This window comes from Aulonocara stuartgranti, assembly GCF_965226115.1.
Source record: "Aulonocara stuartgranti genome assembly, chromosome: 23".
NCBI lineage: Eukaryota > Metazoa > Chordata > Actinopteri > Cichliformes > Cichlidae > Aulonocara > Aulonocara stuartgranti.
In genome coordinates, this window is record NC_138958.1 from 47,761,260 (window position 1) to 47,785,134 (window position 23,875).

General features: G+C 43.2%; 1 protein-coding gene across 1 annotated transcript in view; it reads left to right on the plus strand.

Moving 5' to 3' along the window:
- Positions 1-23,875, plus strand: part of LOC309701484 (NACHT, LRR and PYD domains-containing protein 12-like) — a 1,104,110-nt gene that overhangs the window by 757,258 nt on the left and 322,977 nt on the right. Inside the window, exon 13 of the mRNA XM_082525720.1 lies at positions 9,358-9,534. Within this exon, the coding sequence (XP_082381846.1) occupies positions 9,358-9,534 (177 nt within the window). The remainder of the gene's footprint in view (positions 1-9,357; positions 9,535-23,875) is intronic.

The following is a 23,875-nucleotide window of genomic DNA, read 5'->3' on the forward strand; positions in this document are numbered from 1 at the left end:
ATAAGCATTGAATCCCAGTGTGAAAAACTGCCGTTCGACTGCTGCCACCATCCCAGCTGTCGAGACATGGCAGAGCCCGTGGCTCAAACTTGCAGCAGTCCTATATAGGTTCTTAGGCAATATAGGTTTATCACAAAGATAGTAGACATCACCTCGCAGGCTTGCTCCTTTAGTGAGCCACAGCTGCTTCTCAGCTGGAGGTGAGTGTGACTGCATGTCTGCTAACACATCATGTGTGATGGGCGTAGTTTGCTCCTGTGACGCCAGAACATGAACCCCATGTGTTCCAAGGGCCGCTTCCTTTGCAATTTTATCTGCAAAGGCGTTGCCTAGTACAATGGGGTCAGTGCCACGTGTGTGTGCTGCACATTTACAAACCGCAACTTTACTAGGCAGTAAGACTGCTTTCAACAGGGCCTGCAACAATGTCGCATGCTCCACAGGTTTACCTGTTGATGTTGTCATGCCTCGTTTTGACCACTGAGCGGCAAAGAAATGAAGTGTAGCATATGCATACTGACTGTCAGTATATATAGTCACTGCCTCCTGTCTCTTCTGCGCCTGTTCTAACCACAATTTAGCGGACGCCACTTGTAACTCTCTCTCCTGTTTCAATTTCCCTGTCGCACAAGCTGCTTTCACTGTCAACTGGTCTACTAACATTTGACATTGTCCTACAACCAATTTACCTTCAAAATCATATTTCTTGCGCCAATGTCCTAAATACTTTGCGCTACCGGGAGCGAATTTCACCATAAACTTCTCGTCACCCTCTGACACACTCTTGGTTGCTTGGGAACCCATAATAACAACAACAGCTGCCGACGTCACAGACCACGTGTTCTGCTCCGCACACACTCACACAACAACAACAACAACAACAAAAAATATCCTCACACACAAACAACAAAAATTAGGCCTATTGTCTCAACGCAGTCTCACACAGTGACTGCGTGCTTTGCTGCACACAGCGGCAAAGAATAGTCGCACACAGTGACTACACGCTTTATCGCACACAGTGATAAAGACTTTACAACTCAGCCTCACACAGTGGCTTAGATTTTTCACATACCTACTTGGTGTTGCTTATTGCGAGTAGCATCAGTCCCGAATCCCGTCAATCGTCATCCATCGAGGAGAAAAAACAGACGGCTAATCCACCGGCTCGATGACGAATTCTCACGCCTCGGGACTTTGCTGCAGGACCTCTATAAGTCCTGGCTGACGTCAGTCTGTCGGCGTGTCTCTTTTCCCCTCGGTGAATGTCGACTCCAGGGATCCGGCTCTCGAAGGACCAATTAATGATAGGTTTGTAGTTTGAACCTATCCACTGGAACGTTAAGGACAATCTGCTACGCAGCAAAAAGCAAGACACAAGGCACCAAAGTTCTCTGGTTTACTCATGCATGAGGGAGACCTGGCTGGAGCCAAGCGTCGTTCCACCACTTGACCACCATCAGACTCTCAGCCAGGCTCCCCATAGCACTCCTTTTATTGTGGTTACATGAATATGCATAGGGTCATTAACATATAGCATCTCACATAGGTATACATGTGAACAAAGAATACTGTGTGTGTGTGTGTGTGTGTGTGTGTGTGTGTGTGTGTGTGTGTGTGTGTGTGTGTGGTACTGCTGATCAAAGGGTCATATAACATCCTTGGTCAGGAAGAGGGTAGACCCCCCTTCACCCTAGATGGTTCACCCTAGATAACATGGTGAGGAAGTCCAGCAGTTCATCTAAACAAAAAGCACTTAGACTAGAACAGACGTAGCTACGTTAATCCTGCCATAAAACAATAAGAGAAGGTACGACCTCTCTCGTGCTCCCAGGATGTGGGTGTGCATTCTAGTGTGGAATACACACCAAGCCCCTGCAGCCTGCTAAAGATCACACATCCTATCACTACACAATTGATTATACACCTCTAAGAATATATGGTTAAATATTTCCTAATACAAATGACAATAATAAAATCTAAACCCATCAGAAAGCGAGAGTTAAAACCCTGAACAGTGTCCACTGAGCTTCTCATGCTATTCTCATGCTCAAAGAAGTTTAACAGGAAGGACGACTCGTCCATCAGGCGTCCAGCTGTCCGTGACCGTGTCCACAGCAGAGTGTGACCGAGGCTTCATGCTAACACGCACACATGAAGCTAATACCACCACAAGCAGCTGCTCAGTGGATTTGGAGGACAAATGTCTGCAGCTTCTCACAGGCAGTATGCAGAATGTGGATCTCCACAAAGACTGTGGAGAGCCCGTCCCACACTCTAAATCCAAACTTGTCTGCACAAAACTTCTCACACGTTCCCGTCACAAGTGTCTTCTAAGTGAAGCTACCAGGTTCAGGTCCAGCTTGTTTATCTGGAGCTGCAGGAGATGATCCATCCTCACAAAGCAGCACAGACAGCAGATATGCAAACACACAACACAACCAAAGGATTCTCTCTGCATGTCTGTGGCTGATGCTGCTGGAACGAAGCTGTTTGAAACCTTGTTGTTCTGCACTTTGGGACCAGAAGAGGAAACTGAAGCTCTGTGCAGAGGGTCCAATGGAAGCAGCCAAGCGCTGTAAGTGTCTGCTGTACAGGGATGCTGGTTCAGCTGTGGCTCAGTTTCACAGTGTGACTCAATAAAAGCAGCAGGAAATCAAAGCTTGATGCTTTCATCAGTGTGGAAATAAGAAAGTTTCCTGTGACAGACGCTGGAGCTCTTTCACTCTCAGCTTCACAGTTTCAGCTTCAAACTTCTTCCAACATGTTTCTAACACGGCCACATTCCACCTTAATGGAGCTGATATCTTGTGCATCAGCACATTTTCTAAAGGCAGCGATCACATCTTTAGTTTTGGATGTTTAACTGCAGATTGTTTATGTGTTTATAGCACATTAATTACAGCAGCAGCGTTGACCACAGTGCTGTACAAGAATCCAAAATAACTATTAAAATAACTCCTAATATTAATATCACACATCAAATATCAAATAACTCTCATGCTGTATTAAAAGCCAGTGAATACAAATGTGTTTTCAGAGCAGATTTACAGAGACTGACAGCAGGAGCTGGGGCTGTTCGATAGAACGATGTATATATGATGACCATATGAAAACGTCTATCGTTTCATATCACGCTCTTTGTTTCCTGCTTATGTGTTTGTGTTTTCCAGATAAAGCTTTCAAAATAAATCTGAAGATCCTGTTGAGAGTTTTCAAAATAAACACAATACAGTACTGCGGTCGCTGGTTTATCGAGTTACGTTCTAAAAATAAGTCTCAGAATGAAGTAGCAGCTTTATGTTTTACAAGTATTATAGAAGTTTTAAGGCAGTTAAACCCTCACTGCACACTTTCTACACTTTTCTCAGACAGGCATGAACATTTTCACACTTTTCAAAATTGCACAAAAAAGATCAGCGAAACAGCGAGGCCGCCTAAGGTGAACTGTGTTACAGCGAGGGACCAGCGTATATGTGGTTGTTGGGACGATAAATGTCTTTGAGCTTGTGTCAGAAGACGAGCTGCAGCTTTCTGGACCAGCTGCAGTCTTGCCAGGCAGGTCCCACTAACTCCAACATATAAGGAGTTACAATAATCCAGCTGGGACGTCATGAAAACGTGGATCGCCCGTTCAAGGTTTTTAAAAGATATAAATGATCTCACCTTAGATAAAAGCCTCAGTTTGAAGAAAGACCGCTGTACAACTGAGCTCAGCTGTTTTTCAAATTGCCGTCAAATATAAGCCCCAAATGTAATAATGCGATTTAATAAAAGAGCTGAACCAGTCTAATAGAGCGCCCTTGATGCCGCCATGCTCCAATGGTGAGGTCAAGATGCTGTGGTCAAGGCAGCGGTCAGATCCAAAAGCACAGCGGAGTCTCCTGATCAGTGGCTGATAAACGATCATTAAGAACTTTTCAAAGTGCAGTTTCAGTGCTGTGAAGAGCTTTAAAACCAGACTGAAACCTTTACAACAGATTGCAGCTGAACAAATATAATCTTTTACAAAATCTTCGACAGGAAGGGAAGCTTTGAAATAGGCCTGAAATTTGAGCGGACAGAGGATCCAGATCAGGTTTTTAGTACAGGCTGTACAACAGCATGTTTCAAACAGGCTGTACAACACCTGAACTAAGACTGCTGTTAAAAATCGCTAAGATGTCGGAACCGACAACCTTTAAAATCTTTTTAAACACGTGTTGGAACAACATCATTTGGACAAGATGATGTCTTTATAGCATCACATCGTTCCTCCACCTGATCAAACCACACAGGCTCAAACTGATCAAAAACAGCTGAGCAGGTGAATATTTTAGCCCCGGTGCGATCTCGGGCGAGAGTATCGATGATGGCCAAAGGGCAGCGTCCAGCTCTACGGCCGCTGAAGAGCAGAGTCAACAGACGCGCGTGATGTGGATCCTACTGCTCTAAAATTGGAGCTTCTTCAATCCATTAAAGAGGACATTAGTACGCTGTTAAAAGAAGAAGTCAGAAATGCATTGAAAGAAGATTTTGACAATATAAGGGCTGACGTGCAAGGACTGAGAAATGAGATCGCTAACAGCATGGCGGCGACGTGCGGCGAAGTTGATGGAGTAAAGGTTAGAGTGAAAGAAGCTGAGGATGGGCTGTCAATGTGGAGCGATGAGGTGACCACCCTGCAGTCTACAGTAGAGAGTATGAAGGAGGAGCTGTCTGACCTGAAGGATAAATGTGATGAAGGCAGGAAGCGGAGAGCTAACATCCACATCATAGGGATCCCAGAGGGCCTGGACTCGAGCTCCTCCACGGCCGTATCCGTGCTACTACGTGAAGTGCTGGGTATGGATAAAGACGTTATTGTCGACCGCTCACACAGGAGCCCTATCCTGAGAAAGCCAGCTGGTAACCCGCACGCCGTCATAGCCGAGCGTCACTACTACCAGGATTGTGTGGCTACGCCGTGCCAGGGCCCAAGCCCCGCTTGAGTTTAACGGACAACCTATTGCAATATTACGACTGGGCGATATGACCCAAAGTTCATATCTCCATATTCTTTAGCTGGATGGCGATATACGATATATATCTCGATATTTTTGAAGCCAGAAAGTACGAACAAAAAGAGAGTTCTTAGTCAAAGCTGTGTCCCAAATCTCACACAGGCACATTTATTAACATACAGCGTAGATGTACATGAAACAATTACTCAGGAATAAATGATCAGCATTTATTAAATAATAATGCTCCATAAATAAAAGAAAACTGTTGTTTTTGTGCATAACAAAAAGCTCACAATCGTGCAGTCAAAATGTAAACAGACGCTGAGCATAATAACAAGCAGCTGCTCTGTTCCCAGGTTCTACTGCGTGACTGACAGCCTGGAGTTTGAAACCCTCTTTGTAACCGTGTCTCTTACAGGTGCCATTTATGGTCCTTATACACACTCAATACAGTAATATTACGTTGAAGCAGAGTACGTATCACTCCGCGAGGCTCCTCGTAGCTGTAATGCTCCAACAATCCATCAAGCGGTGCGGCCTCGTAGCTGAGCAAAGTCGTACCAAAACATCTTTTGAAAGGTTTCTGAGCGCCGTGTAGCACATAAAATCGGTTCGAGGTCAGTAAGCACAACCAGAATTCATCCATAAGCCGCACTGTCGATTTATGAGAAAATTACAGGATTTTAAGTGCAGAAAATATAGTTTATGGTTTTCATTTGATCTTAGCAAATATCTACGCCTCTAATTGGGACGATCACAGATTTTTCACTAATGTCTTTGCGCGGCTCCCCAATATGTCATCACACAATATCATCTTTGAGGGAGACCTAAACTGCTCATTATCTGCTATGGACCACAGTTCACACAAAAGTACACTTAGTCCAAACTCAGCATGCGTCATTCAGAGCTTTCTTAATAATTATGGGCTGGCTGATGTATGGAGATTTCATAATCCTGCTTCACATCAATACTCTTTTTTTCTAATGTCCATAAAACATATATTTGTATAGAAAAACGTCTCCCTTTAGTTACAGAATGTGATTATAAGACTCTGGTGATTTCTTCTCTTGCTTTTTCAATGTGTATTCCTGATGCCTGCTCCAACTATCAGCCATGGAGATTCAACTCAGTGTTGTTAGCAGATGAAGAGTTTGTCAGTTACAAAAGGTCTCAAAGAGATTTTTTTTCTATCAATCAGACCCCAGAGATGTCATCATCAGTCATTTGGGAATCTCTAAAAGCATCTGAGAGGCCAAATAATTTCATTTTGTGCCAAACAAAGTGCAACACTGAAAGAACATCATCCATAAATATTGAGTAAGAACTGGACTCTCATACAGCGAGACTCAAATGCCTTTAAACATCAGCTTATCCTGCTGATCCAAGTCCAACACTGAGTTTGTAAAAACATGTTTGTCAATCATTTTGTTTGGTTTCTGAGGAAAATGATTCAATAAGTTGCTGCTAATACACAACATTTCATCATATTTCCTCATAACCCTCTTTTGTCTGACCATTTGATCCCATTTGAATTTGCAATAAAGGATCCACAGAGTTTGGTGACAATAATGACAGTAGATGTTTGTGTGAAAGTGCTGGAAGCAAATGAGTGTGTGATGTTCTTTCAGTGTTGCACTTTGTAGACGCTCCCTGAGCACTGGTCTCACAGCCAGCTGCACATAGAGACCAGTGTTGTTAGTCCAGGTCAGAAGATGACTTGTTGGAATGAAAATGAGCTTGTAGTTTGTCTGCTTTAATAATGTGACTGGAAAAAGGTGTTGGACTTCAAATATGTCCATTTCTTTCACACTTCACCTTTAAAAGTGAAGCCATGTGGTTCCTGGAAGGAAAAACACGACTTTTTCAAGTCTTTGTCCTGTTTTTATGAGAAATGTTCGACTTTAATGTGAAACATTCAGAGTTTTTTCTCTTGTTGTGTTTGTTTGAAGCTGCTTCCTGTTGGCTTCAGCTGTTTGGAGTTTCCATTTTCTAAACTTCTACATTCTGAACCTTCTTCAGCTCTGAACAGATGATGAAACACTGAATGATTTCAAGCACTTTGTCTAATAAACTTACATCTTTCATTCTTTATACAGATTGGAGCGCTGTGGTTTGTCAGAGATCAGCTGTGATTATCTGGCAGCAGCACTGAAGTCCAACCCCTCCCATCTGAGACAGCTGGACCTGAGCGACAACTACAAGCTGCAGGATCCAGGAGTGAAGCATCTGTGTGGTTTCCTGGAGAGTCCAGGATGTAAACTTGAAACTCTGAGGTCAGTCAGCATGTTTTAGTTGTGCTGAGATGAATATGATGTGAAAGTTGTGCTGACACTAAACTGCAGACATCAGGCTGATATTATACTGATCCACACTGAGGATCTTCATGGTAAAGTCTGTTTTCTTCTTCTCTGGTTTAGTCCATTGACTGCAGCAGAACAATGTTCACATTTCAAACAGTGATACTCAACGTATGGCCCGCGGCCCACACGCGGCCTGCCCACCTTTCCTGATTCAGAGAGAGGGGACCCTGATTAACTGTGTAGCTTCTTCCTCACAGTTCTAAGTATCAGACACAACAATGAATAATCCACAGCTGACTGTCTTTAGCAGGTCAAAGGTCACGGCACACAGCAGACAGTCAGAAATATTCTAACTCTGATCATTTATCAGTTGTGACACTGTGAGACTTGATCAGAGGTGTGATCATCACAGCAGAGGCCTTTGTGTCAAAGTCACTGAGGATCAAACAGAAACACATGAAGCAGATTTTCCTCTTCTGGCTTTTTATAGCAGATAACCTTCAAAATCTTCTGCAGTCGATCAAAAACTGAAGCAAACCATGAATCAACATGTGAACATGAGCTGATGCTGCTGAAGTGAAGCAAAGTTACAGAGGTTTGATTACAGACACAGCTGAGAGTTTGTAATCTGTCATCATTTTAAAAAGTTTCCATGGAACAGCAGAAATGAGGCTTTACTGTCAGAGGCCGACAGCACTGAACACAACAGCAGACTGGTGGCTAATAAACAGTGAATGATGCAGAAACAGATGTTTGAAGCTGTTCTTGGAGTACACTGAGAGAGAGAGAGCTGTGCAGGCAGGAACAGCCAAAGTCAGAGAGAATTCATGAGCATATTGATCAAACGTGAAGCAGAGTTTGGATCTTCTTTTGCTGCTGCTTCACTCAGTTTTGGTTGGAGACAGATGAAACCTGCAGCTTCAGGATCTGTGAGCTGTCCACTTTCAGCCCCGACGGCGTGTCCGTGTACGTGCCGTCGAGTGAACGATCCACGCTCTGTTTCCATCTTTGTGTGTTTAGCTGCTCTCATTTACTGTTTTATCTGTTTGCTGCTTGTTGAAATAGTTTGTGAGCTTTAACCTGAGATTCTGGCAAAATACATTTATATTAAACATCGATTCAGGATTGAATGAATCAACATCGTTTTATTCAAATTAAAACCATTTAAATGGGAACATGAATTTTTTACAGCCGCCTCTAATGCTGGGTAATGTCAGCTGGTCCATGTGCAGCTGGCTGTGAGGCTCAGGGAGCGTCTACAAAGTGCAACACTGAAAGAACATCATCCATAAATATTGAGTAAGAACTGGACTCTCATACAGCGAGACTCAAATGCCTTTAAACATCAGCTTATCCTGCTGATCCAAGTCCAACACTGAGTTTGTAAAAACATGTTTGTCAATCATTTTGTTTGGTTTCTGAGGAAAAAGATTCAATAACTTGCTGCTAATACACAACATTTCATCATATTTCCTCATAACCCTCTTTTGTCTGACCATTTGATCCCATTTGAATTTGCAATAAAGGATCCACAGAGTTTGGTGACAATAATGACAGTAGATGTTTGTGTGAAAGTGCTGGAAGCAAATGAGTGTGTGATGTTCTTTCAGTGTTGCACTTTGTAGACGCTCCCTGAGCACTGGTCTCACAGCCAGCTGCACATAGAGACCAGTGTTGTTAGTCCAGGTCAGAAGATGACTTGTTGGAATGAAAATGAGCTTGTAGTTTGTCTGCTTTAATAATGTGACTGGAAAAAGGTGTTGGACTTCAAATATGTCCATTTCTGTCACACTTCACCTTTAAAAGTGAAGCCATGTGGTTCCTGGAAGGAAAAACACGACTTTTTCAAGTCTTTGTCCTGTTTTTATGAGAAATGTACGACTTTAATGTGAAACATTCAGAGTTTTTTCTCTTGTTGTGTTTGTTTGAAGCTGCTTCCTGTTGGCTTCAGCTGTTTGGAGTTTCCATTTTCTAAACTTCTACATTCTGAACCTTCTTCAGCTCTGAACAGATGATGAAACACTGAATGATTTCAAGCACTTTGTCTAATAAACTTACATCTTTCATTCTTTATACAGATTGAAGAGCTGTGGTTTGTCAGAGATCAGCTGTGATTATCTGGCAGCAGCACTGAAGTCCAACCCCTCCCATCTGAGAGAGCTGGACCTGTTCTACAACAAAAAGCTGCAGGATCCAGGAGTGAAGCATCTGTGTGGTTTCCTGAAGAGTCCAGGATGTAAACTTGAAACTCTGAGGTCAGTCAGCATGTTTTAGTTGTGCTGAGATGAATATGATGTGAAAGTTGTGCTGACACTAAACTGCAGACATCAGGCTGATATTATACTGATCCACACTGAGGATCTTCATGGTAAAGTCTGTTTTCTTCTTCTCTGGTTTAGTCCATTGACTGCAGCAGAACAATGTTCACATTTCAAACCTTCAAAGAAGAAGAAAAATCCTCCACTGGAAAATTCACTGTGAAACTCTCAAACTCTTCATTGCACCTTAAAGTCTGTCTGACACTGAAATCCAAAGCAAAATGTGCGTTTGCTTTATCATCCAAAACACAGTCCAACATCCAAATCTCCTCCACTGCCAGCATGAATGATGGGAAAGAGAAGGAGGAACACTCTGACATTCAGGGTTAGAATGAGTTTCATCAAGCAGACTGTGAAGATCAAAGCTGCATTAGAAAGCTTACATGAATGAATGAGTGGACAGAAGTGGACAGAGATCATCTGAAGCACTTCAAAGGCTTTAAATCAGCACATTTCTCTTTATTCTTTATCAACTCTGTTAGTTTCTCTCAGTTTTCTGTGGAATGAAGCTAACAGCAGGCTAATAAGATGCTGACCAATAGGTTTCTATTAAAGGTTGTAATTTGTATATGAAAAAGTGCTTTGGCTCAGCAGGGATCAGCTTACAGGTAGAATACAGCTGCTGGATGGGATTAGCATGTCATAGCTATCTACCAAACTGCTAACTGGGGGATTTCAGGCCATCTATGGATCATTTTTGCTAACTGTTTATTCAGCTTAGGCTCACAGGGCTGCAGCCTGTGCCCTAGCTGTCATAGGGCAAGAGGCGTGGTCCACCTGCACAGGTGAGCAGTCCATCACAGGGCCAACAGAGAGCGACAGAGAAGCACTCCCTCACATCCACACCTACAGCCAATGTAGAAGCACCAATGAACCTAAGCAGCATTTCATTGGACTGTGGGAGAACATCCAACCTCCACAGAAAGGCCCAGCTGACCAACAAGCTTCAACCTACAACCTTCTTGCTCTAAGGCACTAGTGCTAACCACTTTTGCCCATTTCAGCCCAAATCCTGCACCTTCCTGTTTCTGACTCCAGGCCAGCTCCACTAACACTTTCTCATCAGACACTGCCACCTAGTGGAGGAAGTCTTAGTTCCATTTGAAGCTTCAGATTACAGTTAGTTCCTTTACAAAGAGGTGGAGGTGGTGGGGCCACAGCACCATCATCACTGAGTGCCATAGGACACTTAACCTTTGTTTCCATATGCTGGGAACTTCCTGTTGTTCCAAGGAGGACTGGAAAATGTGTGAAAATCTCCCAGTCAGTTCCTCACAGCACACTTCAATCATTTCCCTCCCACAGCATCAGGACCAGGGCTTTTTCTCTCTTTGGTCCCACTAAGAGATTTCCACACAAACACCTCATCAGTGGGACTCTCAGAGCTACCAGCCCTTTGCTACAATCACAAAGCTCTTCATTGAAATCAATGATATCAAAGCTGGAATCAAATGAGTCCAAGTCTTCTGCTGATTCAGCATCACATTCATCTTTGCTCCTTGTTCTGCATCCCCACCATGGACTTCATTCCTTTCCAAGCCAGCCTTGAGTGTCCTTTATTCAGCTCATCCTCTGCTTTACTTTTACACCTGATTTTAGCTGCTTTATCTCTCTTTCAACAGGTTTCTGTGCCTCAATCTTTTTCTTCTCTCCCTCATAACAAGACAGCTTCTTCTGCCTGAGAACATGTTGGAGTGATTTACTAATCCAGGGCTGCTTATTGGGGAAAATACTTCCTGTTTGCAAAGTAATCCCCATTTTTCCCAGAAAGAAATGTCAGTAGAAATCGATGATCTAAGTGAGAACATGAGCCTTTCAAAACTCCCAGTGGGTGCAGTCAAAGCAGTCCCTCAGTCCCAGTATAGAGTCTTTGGTCCAGACTGGAACAACTGTGTGCCCAGTTTGAGCTCTCTTCAGTGCTGTGACCTGACAGACCCAGAGGGGCCATCACATCACATTTAGAAGCTCCCCTGATGGAGCCACAACACATGTCCAATACTTAGTCTGTCTTGTTGGACCAACTGGAAGAAATGATTCAAGGACTTAGTCACAGAACAGAGATTCAAATCTCCAAAATCCAACTGGCTGCATCAGGACATATAGTCTGAAACTCTGCACAGTTTCCTGTTTGAAGCTGCTTCCTGTTGGCTTCAGCTGTTTGGAGTTTCCATTTTCTAAACTTCTACATTCTGAACCTTCTTCAGCTCTGAACAGATGATGAAACACTGAATGATTTCAAGCACTTTGTCTAATAAACTTACATCTTTCATTCTTTATACAGATTGAAGAGCTGTGGTTTGTCAAAGATCAGCTGTGATTATCTGGCAGCAGCACTGAAGTCCAACCCCTCCCATCTGAGAGTGCTGTACCTGTACTACAACAACCTGAAGGATCCAGATGTGAAGCAGCTGTCTGATCTTCAGCAGAGTCCAGACTACAGACTGGAGACTCTGGTGTAAGTAGAGTGATGGAGTGAGTGGGTGGTGCTGTCAGCAGTATTGTACTAAACACAGTCAGTATGAAACAAAGATCCAGTGTTTCCTGTAAAGCTGCAGCTTCTCAGTGAAGCTGTGAGAGGAGAACGGTGACAGGCTTCAGGATTGGACACAAACACTTCCTGTTTCTCACCTTTATGGTCACCATAGTAACGGCTGACACGCTCTGATCAAACACTGTCAACAGCCAATCAGCTCTCTGAACAAAGCAGCACGCAGACCAATGACTGCATTGATTTCCAAGTTTAAAGCAGTGAAGAACACAGTCTGTAGGTGAGGAAGAATTTAGTGAGAGCAGATGTTTGGATGGAATTCCTCCAGTTAACAGCTGGAACCGTCCATCTGGATTGTTGGGCTTGTTGTTGGGGTTCCTACAGAGCTCAGAGTGGACACACCAAGGTTCTTCTAATGAATGAAAGTCCAAACTCAAACTAGGAGGGAAAAACATTTTCAGCAACTTCAATAAAAATCCAAAGATTAGAAAAAGTGAAGCAACAATGAGTCCTAGTACAGTCCCAGCACTGACGTCCCTGCTGCTCTTTATACTGGATGTGCTGCATCACTGACTGACAGCTGATGAAGAGTCTCTGGAAACACTCGTTTATCTCCTCTGCTCTTCCTCCTTCTCTCTGCAGGTGGTGGCCATGATGGTAAACAGGACGGTGTGTGTGCTGAGAGAGGAGCAGCTGTGTCCTGATGATCCAGAGAGGTTGAAGCAGCAGCAGCTTGTGTGTAGAGACGCTCTGACTGGGCCATGTTACTGGGAGGTGGAGAGGAGAGCTTCATCCAGCAGTGACTGACAGAGGAATGAAGTGCAGATGACTGTCAGTGCTGCAGAGTGAACTGCTCTGAGAACAGCTCCACTGTCAGACACAATGTAGAGTCCAGCATCAGCCCTGTGTGTCCCTCTGGATCTGACAGAGGATCATCAGTGTATCTGGACTGCTCTGCTGCTGCTCTGTCCTTCTACAGTCTCTGCACAGTCTCTGTCTCACTCTGGAAAGATTTTACAACTTGTTGTAATTACAGAACGTTAATATAATATTCAAACATGTGATCTTCTCTTTATTTCTGAATCTTTACCAAATAAAGAAAAACCAAACTAACAAACAGAAGCTGTCGTGTCCTTTTTCACCACATCTGTGAATCTTTTCTGTGTTTTTCCTCTTTTCCTCCTTCCTGCAGCTCCATCTTCATCATTCTGTGTCCAGTATATGTGAACACGTCCAAAGCATCTGAGCCTCATGTTACCCGTTTGTGTGAGTTACGCCTGTCGTTGTGTTGTGGTGTATAAATAAGGGGCAGGAGACAGCGCTGGATCTCTGAGTTCTTTACTCTCAATTTCTGCAACATCTGCAATATATAGAAATGCAAACCTGTGAGCTGTGTGTGTTGTGCGTCTGCTCGGCCACCTCTCCTCCGGCCGTGCTGGAAGCAGCTGTGCGTTTGACAGTTTTATCGACTCGACAATAATCGAACAAATTAAATGTTCAAAAATATCAACTTAAGCACTTCAAAGTCAACAAAAAGCTTAAAACAATGAAATAATATTTCACTGACAAAACAACAGCTCATAAGAACGATACACAAAATAATACAGAAACAAACAAATAAAAGTTATTAACCAGGATCCATGTTTTTGTCACAAACACTGAATCAGCTGATTCACTCTTTATGTTTCTGAGTTTGTTTTGTGATTATAGTTCTGGTTTCTGTTTCTGTGTCTTCACTGTGTCCCACGTCTCCTTACTTTGGACTGTCTGTCCTGTCACTGAAGGTGTCTGCCCAACAAGGACGTGGTGCTGAATGCATCCAGACCCCTGCTGACTGTCTTTGCAGCTTCGGTCAAAGGTACAGTGTCCACTGTGACCCTGAGAGCAGGACACAGCCAGAGGTGAGTCAGCAGTTACAAACTAAATGCTGCTGACATGAATCAAACTGCTGGATAACCCACTGCTCATGAAAATGGCACCTTTCTGTTGCTTTTTGAGATTACTGAGAATATTTGAATTGTGACTCAGATGGCAGATCCAGGCTCTCAGCCTCCAGCTGAAACTTCCAGTCCTCCCCCAGCCAGAAGCTCTGATGCTGGGCTGAGAGACTTTGATCCTTCCCTGGATCCAGAAATCCAGGAGGGAGAAGGAGAACAGGACCTCCTTCCTGATCTGGAGAGGCCTGAGGGAAAGAAAGATGGAGCAGACAGAGCTTTGAACAAATCCAAACCTCCTGAGCTTCACCTCCACAAAGGTGCAGACACTGATGCACAGATTCACATGTGACACCTGCAGCGTCCAGCTTGTGCCGCTGACATTATCTCCACTCTGATACAAGCCTCATTCACTCGCTCACACACGTTCATACAATCACCTTTTCCTCACAGTCACACACATGAATGTAATGAGGGGAACTCGGGGTTCACTGTCATTCCTCAGGATGCTTTGATATGCAGACTGGAGGCTCTGTGGATGAAACACCGACTGTCTGAAGCACTCTGAAGTCTTCATGATGGACTTCATCCTGATTAACACTACAATACTTGTTAGAGGCCTTTTATATGTAATAATATTCTTTTCCATTAAAGCTCTGAACATTCTCACTCTTTCTTGACCAGGTGTGACAGGTGAAGGACACCGGCGAATAGGAGGACAGAAGCTGAGAGCCATTAGTCACATGACTTCAGCTGCTGCTGCCTCACCAACCACTGGCCCCTCGGTGAGTCTAGAGTTACAGCAGTGACCACAGGAAGTGCACACGTGTGATCTAAAGCTACATGTGGGCCTGTGACCATCAGTCTTCTCACTGTGGTAGACGGGTTTGTGAGTCCCTGTGATGCTGGGAGTGTCCAGGACAGTCGCTCCTGATTGGGTCTCTCATGGAAAGCTGGTCCCAGGAATTCCTGGAAAATTCCTCCACAAAAGAGAACTGGGAACATAAGTGCAGAGTGACAGAGGTGCTCAGCAGCCCTGCTGTTATATGGGAATAGAACCAGAATAGTCGGCAACCACTTGAGTTAAGTTAGCCAAAGAGATGCGACTCAGACTGACTTCATCATGTTGGCAACGTGTCTGCATTGATAAATTCCAGTTATTGACAAATCAGAGAATAATTCCAGTCGTTCAGAGACAGATTGTGATTGTTTGGAGGATGTAATCGTTTCCCTTCAGGGAGCGTGTTGGACGCTCAGTGTCCGGGTGATTAGCTGATGCAACTACTTAGAATCAGTTTGTGAATATGAAGAAAATCAGTGCAGTCACTGGACAAACTCTGATTCTTCCTAGTTTCACTCTTGTTTCAGTCCAGTGTGACTGAGGTGGTAAAAAATGATCTGACTTTTAGCCACACAGCTGTCTGCTAGAGAAAAAGCCTTTGTGCACAACTTTCTTAAAGGCAAACGGCACCATGTTCACTGCAGCTGCAGCAAACGCAGCAAAGAGTGAAAGTTGGACTGAGAATGTTGTGACTGTTTCATGAGAAAGAGCAGGAAAACAAGCATCACACACCCAGACACAGTGCTGGGATTAGAATTAGACTTTAGAGCCAAATGTAGGACAAAAGCTTTAATATGAAAGAGGAAAACCCAACAACAGCCAGAGCATGAAGCTCAAATCTATACCAATCACCAAGAAAGCTGACAGGCCTGTGACACGTCAGAGACGCCGTTCAAATCATAAAGAAGTTGGTTTATTGACAAAATGTAAAAAACCAAAAGAATCAAGTCAACCTTCAGTTTCGAGCGAGTAGACCAATCAGGCACAGCAGCAGCTCTAGAATAAGCAACAGTTTGATGTCTTACAAACAACCTTTCATATACACACATACATATGGCTCATATGCTGTTTAAAAAGGGCTCAAAGACCCAACAGATTACACAAAGTACAAAAACACTTTCATTCAGACAACAGTCAGCTGTGCACGAGACAGAGAGCCGACTACAGTTAGTAACATGGACTCACTTTGTTTCAGACACGACACAAAGTAACACAAAGCCACAAAGAGCAGAAACATCAAAAAGGAGGCAGAGCAGCAGCAACTCTCCATGAGCTGTGAGGCTAACAGCCACCCACACTTCCTGTGATGCATAATGAAAACAACATTAACCTGAAGGATGATAACAACAGAAAGAAGTCTAAGCTAACGTTACACAGCGCTCACACAGCGCTGACTGTACAGGCCTCACACAGCTACGACCTGCATCCACAACACCTGATTCTACTGAACACAAACAAGTTAATGATATATGAGCAATCCAGGGAAGGCTTCCAGGAAGGTGAGGATCCAAAGACAGCTCTACAACAGCATCAGTCAGCAACAATGTTACTAATCACTGACTCTTTCATCCTTTTATACTCAATCAAAAAGTGCTGTGTTCACATTTGTTTCTGCTGAAATCCAGAGACTGAAAATGCGTCTTTTTAAAGTTTGAATAAACTGACTGAACTTCTCACGAGTCCAACCGTGAGGAACACTTCCCCCCATGACACATCACAGGACAACGTCTCAGTGGAGGGGGGGCAGTAGCTCAGTTTAGGCAGTCACACTCAGAATCGATGCCTCCAGTCAGGGTCAAACGTGGTCCTCAGAAACCTGCAGATGTTTGGGCCAAGCTCTCACTGGTCTCTGCGTCTGTAGACTGAGCTGATGTTTCTCCAGGTGTCTGGTAAAAGGACGATGCTGCTGTCCAATGAGGCGAGGAGAGAAGTAGCCAAACAGGCGAGAGCCGTGAAGGAGGAACGGCGGGCAGCTCTGGATGCCCGACATAAATACCTGATGAGCAGGCTGGCCGACGCCGGCAGCCTGGAGGAGGCGGCGGTGGAAGACGCCATCGTCTCTGATGACAGAGTAAGTTCAGAGACGTGATCCTTCCTCAGAGTTGAACCTTTGAGTCATTAATGTCTGATTCTTCCAGTTCAGTCTGATCCATGAATTCTTTGCTGCAAACGGATCCAAGAAGCTGATTTTCTTCTATCAGGATGTCAAACAGGTAACTTTGATCACATTTCAATGACTGACACATGAAGGTCTAACCGCTCTTCATAATCTGCTGTCCTGTTTGTTGCAGCGTACTTTGTATTCATATCTTTTAATATCTGCCTTTCTCCCAGAGTCTGTCCTCCCGTCAGTCTTCCTTTGTGGACGCATCAAACTCAGCTGTGGCTCAGAGGAAACTCTTCCTCACTACGGGGAACTCTGAGGTTGGCTTCAGCTTTTTATGTTTAGTTCATGTGAGAATCACAGAAAAATGCTGATATGAGTGGAAGCTTCTGCTGGGAAATTGGCAAAGAGCAGATTATTGAACAGCGAGGCAGACAGTTCATTTCAGTGATGCCAGTTTATTAGAAACGAGGACTGTGGGGCTGCTGGAAGTCAGGACGGCCGTTCTCTGGATAAACCTGACAGCTGAGGTGGAGAGCAGGATTTATCCACAGACGGCTTCTTCCAAGCAAATGTCCTGAACACACCTGAGCTGAGGGTTACACAGTGTGTCCTGTGTGATCTCTGCTTTATGGTGGTTGAATCTCACAAATGTGACCATCAGACCTGACGACTTATTTGTGATGTTTTCATTAAAAATATCCTGGGTGAGGTGTTTGGGGCCTGTCCCATGAGGAGGAGTCTCCAGGGCAGACCCAGGACACACTAGAGAGGTTATATCTCTCAGCAGGCCTGGGAATGCCTCAGTATTGTCCTGGATATGCTGGAGGAAGTGGTTGTTTAGGGAGGTCTGGGATTCTCTGCTTAGACTGCTGCACCTGTGACCCGGGACCAGATAAACAGGAAATGGATGTTTGAAATTCAAAGAAATCCTCTTTTAATAATGAGGAAAAAAGACAGCAGGAGATCCATCGCAACTAACAAAACACTTCAAACACATCAGTGCATCAACTTTAATCAACTTCATTTGGTTCAAATGAAGGAATCTAACAAAGCACTCACTAAAATGAAACACCAGTTAGTTTCCCGAGCTCAACAGGTCGAACACCTGAGTTTGGTTTGCGGTGCAGTTTTTATTTCTTCTAGATAACTTGGGTTATTTGCACAGGAAGGGTTTTTAAATGTATTTCTTAAGTACGATCTTATATGGGGGTTGATTTTATAGCATAACAGAATAATGTAATAACTCTAATAGAGTATAAAACATTTGCAGAATGAAGTACAAGGTGAAGAAAAGTCAGAACGTCCCTGTTTGAAAATACAGCCTCAGAAGGTCAGAGATGGACAAATTCAGCTACAGAAACATGTGGCCATTTTTTTAAAGCCATAGAGCATATTACAGACGACACAAAGAGCAAACACTGTAAACTTCTAACCACAGACCTCACACAGCTCACACACGTCAGAGTGAAGCTGTCATTTCCTGAAGCTTCCACACAAGAGAACTGGCAACAAGGTGGAGTCCTCATGGATCACTAGCAGAGAAATGTGGGTGGGTGCCAGACCACATGGACTGGACTCACTTTATTTCATACAAAGGAGCAGACTAATGCTGTCATCCTTAAAGACTAACTAGAAACAAGCAGTGCGCTCGCATCGACTCGACTTGTTTTGCAAGTTTGAAGTGAGATGGTACTTTGGAGTCAGCCTCCCGAGATGATGGCTGGCTGGTTTTTGAGAAAAATCTCATATTTATACAATGAGCAGCAGACTTTCCTGACTTGCAGAGGTCAACGTCCTCCTCAGTCATGCGCCATGAGTGGCACAGATACTATTCATCAAATAACTAACATGGCCTTGATTGTTACTCCAGAGACTTATCTGCGATGTAGCTTTATAGCATTTTCATTAGCAATCGTATGATTTGTGTTACAATGACCTTTGTGGACGGGCCCGGACCCCCAGGCCTCGTCCGTGACGCCGACGGTGAGCGCAACGTTTTTGTTTTCTTGCGCTTAAAATAACCTGATCAGCGTTCTGTGGACGGTTTGTTTACATTTCTCACATCTGTGATTGTTCACACGGGTTGGACACGAGCAGAGAGGGCTTTCAAGATGAAAAAGCCAACGTGAAACTTTAACGGACGACAAAGTTTTTCAATCAAATCTCCGTCACACCCTTCCTTGACCTCATCACGTTATCCACCTTAGTCAAGGAACAGTGGTTCGGGAAAATATGCATTTGTTTTTTGGACCAGTTTAAAACGTATCTCAACTAGTGATGTGCGGATCGATACTGAAATATCGATTCCTCCGATACCCGTCATTGTGTCCGGCCCCTTGGCGTGCACACTCACAACAATGGCTGAGCGTAAACAGAGTCATGTGCAGACGTATTTTACCTCCACGAACAGCTGAGACGTGGTTTGCCATACATGTGGCAAGAATGTGAGGTGTTGTGGTAACACCGCTGACCTGGTCAAACACCTCAGAGTGAATCATATCACAGAATATGACGAGCGTATGTTGAGGCGAACTGAAGAGGAGGAGAGGGAGAGGTGCTGCCAGGGCGAGACAGACAGAAAATATAAGAACGGCTAAATCTGAGACTAATAAATATATGTACAATATATAATAGTACATGCATTACTGGATGTGTATACTAAATATGTTTTTCTACGCGTGTGTGTGTGTGTGTGTACATATTTTACAAATTAAATAGAGTAAACAATAAAATAAAATATACAGAGGTTGGTAGTTGGACATGTGCAAAACAAGTGGCATTTATATACAGTGTGGAGTGCATAATGTTGAAGTTCCAGTAGTGAAGCTGAGGTGTCTATGACGTGTTCAGCAGTCTGATGGCCTGGTGGAGGAAGATGTCTCTCAGTCTGCTGGTTGGGGACCGGATGCTGCAGAACCTCCTTCCTGATGGAAGTAGTCTGAACAGTTGATGGCTGGGGGGACTGGAGTCCTTGATGGTCCTCCCCGCTTTCCTCAGGCAGCGCTTCCTGTAGATGTCTTGGAGGGAGGGAAGCTCACCTCCAATTATCCGTTCAGAGCACCGCACTACTCGCTGGAGAGCTTTGCAGTTGTAGGCGGTGCTGTTGCCATACCAGGTGGTGATGGATCCAGTGAGGATGCTCTCAATGGCACAGTGATAGAAGGTCCTGAGGATGCGGGGGCTCATGCCGAATCTTTTCAGTGTCCTGAGAAAGAAGAGGCGCTGCTGCGCCTTCTTCACTGTTTTGTTTGTGTGTACTGACCACGTAAGATCCTCAGCCAGGTGTACACCAAGGAACCGGAAGCTGCTCACTCTCTCCACAGCAGCGCCGCTGATGGTGATGGGGGTGTGTACTTCTCTGCTCCTCCGGAAGTCCACTATCAACTCCTTTGTCTTTGCGACGTTGAGGGTGAGATGGTTGTCTTGACACCAGTGGGTCAGGGCGCTGACCACCTCCCTGTAAGCCGTCTCATCACTGTTGGTGATAAGACCCACCACTGTAGTGTCGTCCGCAAACTTCACAATGATGTTGGAGTTGTTAGTGGCTGTGCAGTCATAGGTGTAGAGTGAGTACAGGAGAGGGCTCAGTACACACCCCTGTGGAGCACCAGTGTTCAGTGTGATGGGGGATGAGGTGATGCTGCCCAGTCTGACTACTTGGCGTCTATCAGACAGGAAGTTAAGGATCCAGTTGCAGAGGGAGCTGCTCAGTCCTAGATCCTGACAACCCCTGTCCAGCTTCGAGGGAACGATGGTATTGAATACTGAGCTGTAATCTACTGTTAGCTTGCAGTAAGAGTGTAACAAGCTAGTTTACAATGTTAGTTAGCTAATACAGTATTTTGTACTTTCAGTTTTACGATGGTCAAAGAGAAGGCAATGGTCAGAGGCCATTCTTCAATAAATCAGCACAGAAAGGAAAACAAGTCTGGTTATTGGAGCATCGTTATCTCGCTGTCTAGCTGGTGAAACTAAGGAACTCAGGGCGAGGACAGCAAAGTTACCAAAGGGAAAAACTATCAAATTAAACCTGCATCATCTCAAAAATCACAAGTTCCTCTAAAATGTGTTTATTCTAGGGTTGCGGTTATTCATCATTTTAGTCATAAAGTATTTTATTGATTGTTCGAAAATTGAATTGGATTAGAAATAGTTTTCTTATTAATGAGCAATAATTATTATTATTCCAAGAGAAAACACACGGGTCTTTTGGTTACCATTTTAGAAATTGCCATCCTTTAATGATTCATCTGTTAAAAAAAATATTTTGACTGCTTTTATCTAAAAAATATTTTGAGATGCTGAAATGCTGAAATAATAATAATTAAAAAAAAACAGACACTGATGTCAACATAAAGGTAAACACGCAATTTAGTTTCTTTAGTTTCTGGTTCTCTCCTGTATGGACTAGAGAACGCACGATACCACTTTTTTGTGTCCAGTATCGATATGAATCCGATACAGCGTATTTTTATAATCAATAAAACAGTTTTTTTAATATCTTTCTTTATTTTGTATAAGTTCATACTCAAGTTTTAAAAAATAAAACATTAAAGTTATTTAGTTATACCTGTATGCAAAAAACACACTGCACCCAAAATATTTCATAGTTCAGCAACACTGATCAATCTAATAAACTTAAACCTGCACCATCCTCCCTATTCTGGTATTTTAAAGAGTACTTAGCAGAAATATTAAACAACCTAACTAATAGGGTTGCAAACTCCCAGCAAAAAAAAAACTAAAGGGAACCATCGCCCACCCTCTGCCTCGTGATGCTTAATCCACATAATCGACTTTAATTTAATGCATGTATTTAAAAAAAAATGCACAGAAATCAATTATTTTTCAACAACAATTAAATAGATTCAACATCTTTCTTCAACAGAACTGCAGACTGCACAGATGGTATCTTCCCAAAGGAAAAAGTACTATAACTTACTAGGGTATATATTAGACTTAATAGTTACTATATACAATATTAGATTTCTATACATTTTACGTTAGATAAAAACTTTGGTTGTAAGATTCAGATAATTATTTATTAAAAGCGAGACATTTTAAATGAGAATAAGAAAGAAAAGTATTTCTTTGTGCCCCCCTTTTCCCTGTTAATGCCCCAGCTGGCCCCCTGGCAAAACCGTGCTAGACCCGCCCCTGCACAGTTACCAGCTGTCAGCTACTTATAGCATTAGGCATTAAAGTAATATTAAATAAATTCTAACAACAGCTTATCAAGCTTAAACGTGCTGCTGTGGTTTATCTGCTGGTTTCCTCTTTCTGGCGCAAAGTGGGAAACAAACAAGAGAGACGGAACTTGCGATCAGCTGATCATTGATTAGTTTCATGATTGAAGTAGCAGCAGGAGAGGGAGGGGGAGAGGAGGCGCGGCAGTCGCTCCATATATCGGTTGTTAAGCTTAACGTGGGAATGCGTTACAAACATTGAGAGAGAAACTTGCCAAACTTGCTTTACTTCTCTAGGACAGCTTTCACTGAGAAGAAATGCCGATTTGGAAACATGTAGCGAGGCGCTAAATGCTCCACCAGACAACCGAGAGGTCTCTTGTTGTCACATGCAAGAAAGCATGCTCTGAAGAATATCCAGGTAGATAACTGTGGCGATATGTTGGTTATATTACTTTAAAGTGCAACTGGCTAATTCTTATTTTAGCCAACTCGAAAAGTAAAAATGATGCAACGACCTTGAAATAACACATTTATCTCACTGAAACATGTCATTTAAATAAAAACATTTACTGAAATTAAAATAAATATACTGAATATAATATGGCTCAGATTTAATGGAATATAATGATCCTTTTGTGTTGCTGTTAAAGAAAGGGATAATGTGTGATTACTGTTTTTAAACTATGGGCGACAAACTAAATCCTTTTATTATTTCTGTCCTCGGTTTTAACTCATTAATAATCATTAGGATGAAGCCCCCTAAAAAACAACGTAAAGGTCATGAAAATGTAAACAATTTGGCATTTTGATGATGCATCATCCACATTAAAAAGTAGAGATCATATCAGCCCTGTATTTACTTGTATCGGATACATAAAAAATCTTTCCGTATCGCACAGCACTACAGAAAGCTCTTTTCTAGGGTTGTATTAAACATCTGTAACTACCGTAACTCCTGATCCATTTCCTCAATTAAAAGAAGTCCAATGATTCCTGAGAGCAGCAACTCTGCACTTTTCATTAATATTTGCATCATTACGGTAATCCCAGGTACATTGTTGCAGCAGCCCCGTGAAGGCAAAGGTTGAGAGAATAGTGAGTGAGCGTGATGGAACAATGTTATCACACGTTTGGCTTCTTTTTACCATGTTTGTTTGTTTTGTTCTTTCATGTGTTATTTACCAAGATTTGGATGGTGTTCTGCCTCGAGTTACCATAATGTCCCTAACATCACAAAAAAGCACAGAGTTGCTGCTTTCAAGAACTGCTGGAATTTTTCATTTGCCCCAATGGTTCAAGACTCAAGTTAGGCTAAAATCACTGGGACCAGTTTAAATGGGTTCATGTGTGTCAGCTGCATCGTCACTGCTGCTCTTATGTTATGTGTTTTTGTTGAAAACTAGGTGCTGTTTGGGCTTAATGATGTCAAACTTTTCATTCACTTGTTTGCTCCTAAATACGTTTCTATTGCAGGTCTTTTCCAGTTGAAAATGTGAGTGAGCACTACACAAATTACTGACACTGAAATACACTGAAAAGAAACAAAACTAAACTAAATCCAAACAAAAACAACTAAACGAAGTAGTTACACACGTTATAGAATATATATACTGGGCATACAAGCCTGGCCTAAGCTTTCTGTCAGGAAGACTGCAGCAGTCCAGGAGTTGGGTTAACTGTCTTTAAGTCCCACAGAAGAAATGTTTACATCAAAGTGCT